Source organism: Microtus ochrogaster, chromosome 1 (assembly GCF_000317375.1).
Source record: "Microtus ochrogaster isolate Prairie Vole_2 chromosome 1, MicOch1.0, whole genome shotgun sequence".
NCBI lineage: Eukaryota > Metazoa > Chordata > Mammalia > Rodentia > Cricetidae > Microtus > Microtus ochrogaster.
In genome coordinates, this window is record NC_022009.1 from 1,946,775 (window position 1) to 1,950,126 (window position 3,352).

At 38.8% G+C, this 3,352-nt stretch overlaps 1 protein-coding gene across 1 annotated transcript; it reads right to left on the reverse strand.

Annotated features, from left to right (window-relative positions):
• Nucleotides 1–2,168: 2,168 nt before the first annotated feature.
• Nucleotides 2,169–2,690, reverse strand: LOC101980084 (60S ribosomal protein L32). The gene has a single exon (XM_005343116.3). It carries the CDS (start codon nucleotides 2,639–2,641, stop codon nucleotides 2,234–2,236), a length of 408 nt encoding a protein of 135 aa, XP_005343173.1. The 5' UTR covers nucleotides 2,642–2,690; the 3' UTR covers nucleotides 2,169–2,233.
• Between the last annotated feature and the right edge of the window lie 662 nt (nucleotides 2,691–3,352).

Sequence of the window (3,352 nt, forward strand, 5' to 3'; positions counted from 1 at the left end):
GCATCAGTTGGTAGGAGCAGAATATGCCACTGTTTCTGCAAGAGATGCATGATGATTCCTTCATTTCCCTCAGCAGTTTAAAATATAAATTCATTCTAGTTCATTTTCAAGGATGCAGCTGATCAGCTGATCTTCCATCCTGTAATTGACTTGCTTGATTAATTTGAAATTCAACTTATTTTATTTTAATGGGAAACTTCAGCTTCAGGCAACAGCTGTACCTATCAACTTGAATTTCTGTTGAACCTGGATATTCAATTAATTTTATTCTGTCAGAACTCAGGCTTTAAGAATGCCCATGCACTTCTCTGTTTCCAAGTCCCCAACATTCTCACTGTCGGTGCCCTTCACATTCCAGGTTATGGAAAAGTTTATGCCAAGACTCGGACAATCTATTTGTAACATACCATCATTGTGTGTGTGTGTGTGTGTGTGTGTGTGTGTGTGTGTGTACCTGCAGATGCACATGTGTATGTGGGTTCATGTGTATGTGGAACACAGAGACTGGCATTTGGTAAAGTACACATTACCTGTTGGCAAACAAAAGAATTCCACAATAGCCCAGAATGGAGTATAACAAAGATTATTTATTTAAGGATGAACTCATAGAAAGAATAGGGATTCATAGTCATCTTTGTGATCTGGGAACTAAAATCCAGCAGCCAAGAGGCCAGGCATGCTTTTATATCTGTATATATAGTACATGTGACCACACCCATAGTGGATCAGTATCCTAAAGGCTATTGACTGAAGGAGTTACCACAGCACCTCCCACTTTTGTCTAAATAAGAGAGTGCCAAACCCAATACAAAACTATATACAATAAGAGCAAATATGAAATATAAAATTAGATTTGCAACCAAGATAAACAATATAAAGCAAGACACAAATGCTCAATGTTTCGCTAGTCATCCTATTCTAAGGAGTCTGAGTCTCATATTAGCAATGGCTTGGCTAAGTTAGGAGAGGAAATTAACCACAATTATCTAGACTTTAACTCCAATGATGATCTGAGAAGGGAAATAATTTTACTTGAGTAAATTGGAAGCATAATCAAGTTACTTCCAAAAGGTGCAATAAATGACAGAGACAACTGGCTTACCTGGGTAATCACCCAAAACCTCATTTGCAATGTTGGGGCAACCAACTTTGGCTAAGGCCTAGTGTAACTGACAGATCATTTTTAGAAGCAGGGAAAATTTTCAGAACTGTCAACCTAACATGGCAAGATTTTACAGTCATTTTGCTTATATCCTCCATGTACAGTCTGGACACGGTGCATTTTATCAGTGGCAGAGGCAGAGACAGTTCTTTACCAAAGGACAGTTTTGAAAGTGGCATATCTTCGGTGTCCAACATATCTTGGGAATAGAATGGTGCTGCCAGGAACAATCATTTCTCACATCAACAGAATCTAAGTTATTTAAATGTCATATTCTACAGTTCTTTGAAGTGGTTGGAGATTGCCTATGGATGCAGAATGGAATCTCTATGTGTCTAAAAATCTGATTAGTCTAACTAAAAGTATGACAAACATGTACAACTATTGACCTATCATATTTAATACTCGTATAACTTAAAGACTAAGACTTCATATTAAAATATCAATCTTTAAACAGCTGTGCAGCAAATGAGGACAATGATCTCAAAATGTAATCAAGGTATAAGTATCTTGATCAGAGATATAAATGTATAGTGCAATATGACAAATATATCCTAAAATTGCATCAATATACAAAATATCTTAAGCAGAGGTAGAAACAAGCATGCACACAATATGACAAAATAACCTTGCATAGGTGCACAAATATTGTAAACAAAAATAGGGGTATACTCAATATGACAAATATAATTTGAATTTTATCGATATACAAGAAACTATACCAATGTAAATTGTTTATAAATAAAAGCTCATCAATAATATCACTGTTACTATTATTATTAGTGTGAGTAAGCTCACACTAATTTACCTATTTTCCCATCTCATCCATTCTTCACCCTTTTTTTTCAAGAGAGATCCCTAAGCATACCTCATGTCAACTCCCAATCATATACCACTTATAATCGACCCCTAATTGATGTACCTAACCAAGAGGACAAACTTTGTTGGTAGAGGGGACATGGTATTCTCGACTTACTTCCAGTTGTCTTGTAGGTGATGTAATTTCTTTTTTTTTTTTTTTTTTGCAGTTTTTGTGGTTTTATTTAAACACAAAACGTGCACGCAAGCCATCTACTCATTCTCTTCGCTGCGCAGCCTGGCGTTGGGATTGGTGACTCTGATGGCCAGCTGCGCTGCTCTTTCCACGATGGCTTTTCGGTTCTTGGAGGAAACATTGTGAGCAATCTCAGCACAGTAAGACTTGTTGCACATCAGCAGCACCTCCAGCTCCTTGACGTTGTGGACCAGAAACTTCCGGAAGCCGCTAGGCAGCATGTGCTTGGTTTTCTTGTTGCTCCCATAACCAATGTTGGGCATCAGGATCTGCCCCTTGAATCTTCTCCGCACCCTGTTGTCAATACCTCTGGGTTTCCGCCAGTTTCGCTTAATCTTGACATATCGGTCTGACTGGTGCCGGATGAACTTCTTGGTCCTCTTTTTGACGATCTTGGGCTTCACCAGAGGCCGGAGGGCAGCCATGATGCCGCAAAGGAGATGGCAGCCACCTCGCAGGTAGCGCCGAGGAAGAAGGCAGGTGATGTAATTTCTATGTAATTTCTATGGGATTCTGCAAAACCTAAAATGATGATTAAGTTTCAAGATTACTGTCTTGTATAATTGCAAATAGTCTCTGAGTAGTAAATAGGTTTTTCTGAAGTTCTTATTTGAAGATCTGACCAGAATGTTGTAAGAAGGTGCACCATCTCAGCTAGTCAAGTTGGAATCATTTGGGGCTCATTTAACTCAAAACTGATCTTAAAGTGGTGCTTTCAGCATAATGACATCATATCAACCAGGTGGAATTGCTGTTGTGGAGCCCCATCTTCAAGGATTATTTACTGCGAAAAATTATTGTTCATTGTAGAAAATTTAAAAAAAAATAGATAGACATATATTTAATGAAAGGTGCCATAGGTATGTGGAGAAATATTTTCTTTTCCTAAATTCTTTCTTCTTTCTGTCCCATACTAGATGGCTTCTAATATAAGAAAGAAACTCTGAATTTTTTTTCTTTTCTTTTTTTTTTAGTGAGAAAAGGAAAAAAAAAGTTTCCCCCTCCTCCCAGCCTCCATTTCCCTCCCCCTCCTCCACCCTTCTCCCCCGCCCCCCACTCCTCTCCCCCTCCCTCTCCAGTCCAAAGAGCAGTTAGGGTTCCCTGCCCTGTGGAAAGTCCAAGGTCCTCCCCCCTCC

Bases quoted from the DNA above. Each gene is read 5' to 3' on its own strand.
- LOC101980084 (XM_005343116.3), bottom strand. From the start codon at position 2,641: ATGGCTGCCCTCCGGCCTCTGGTGAAGCCCAAGATCGTCAAAAAGAGG.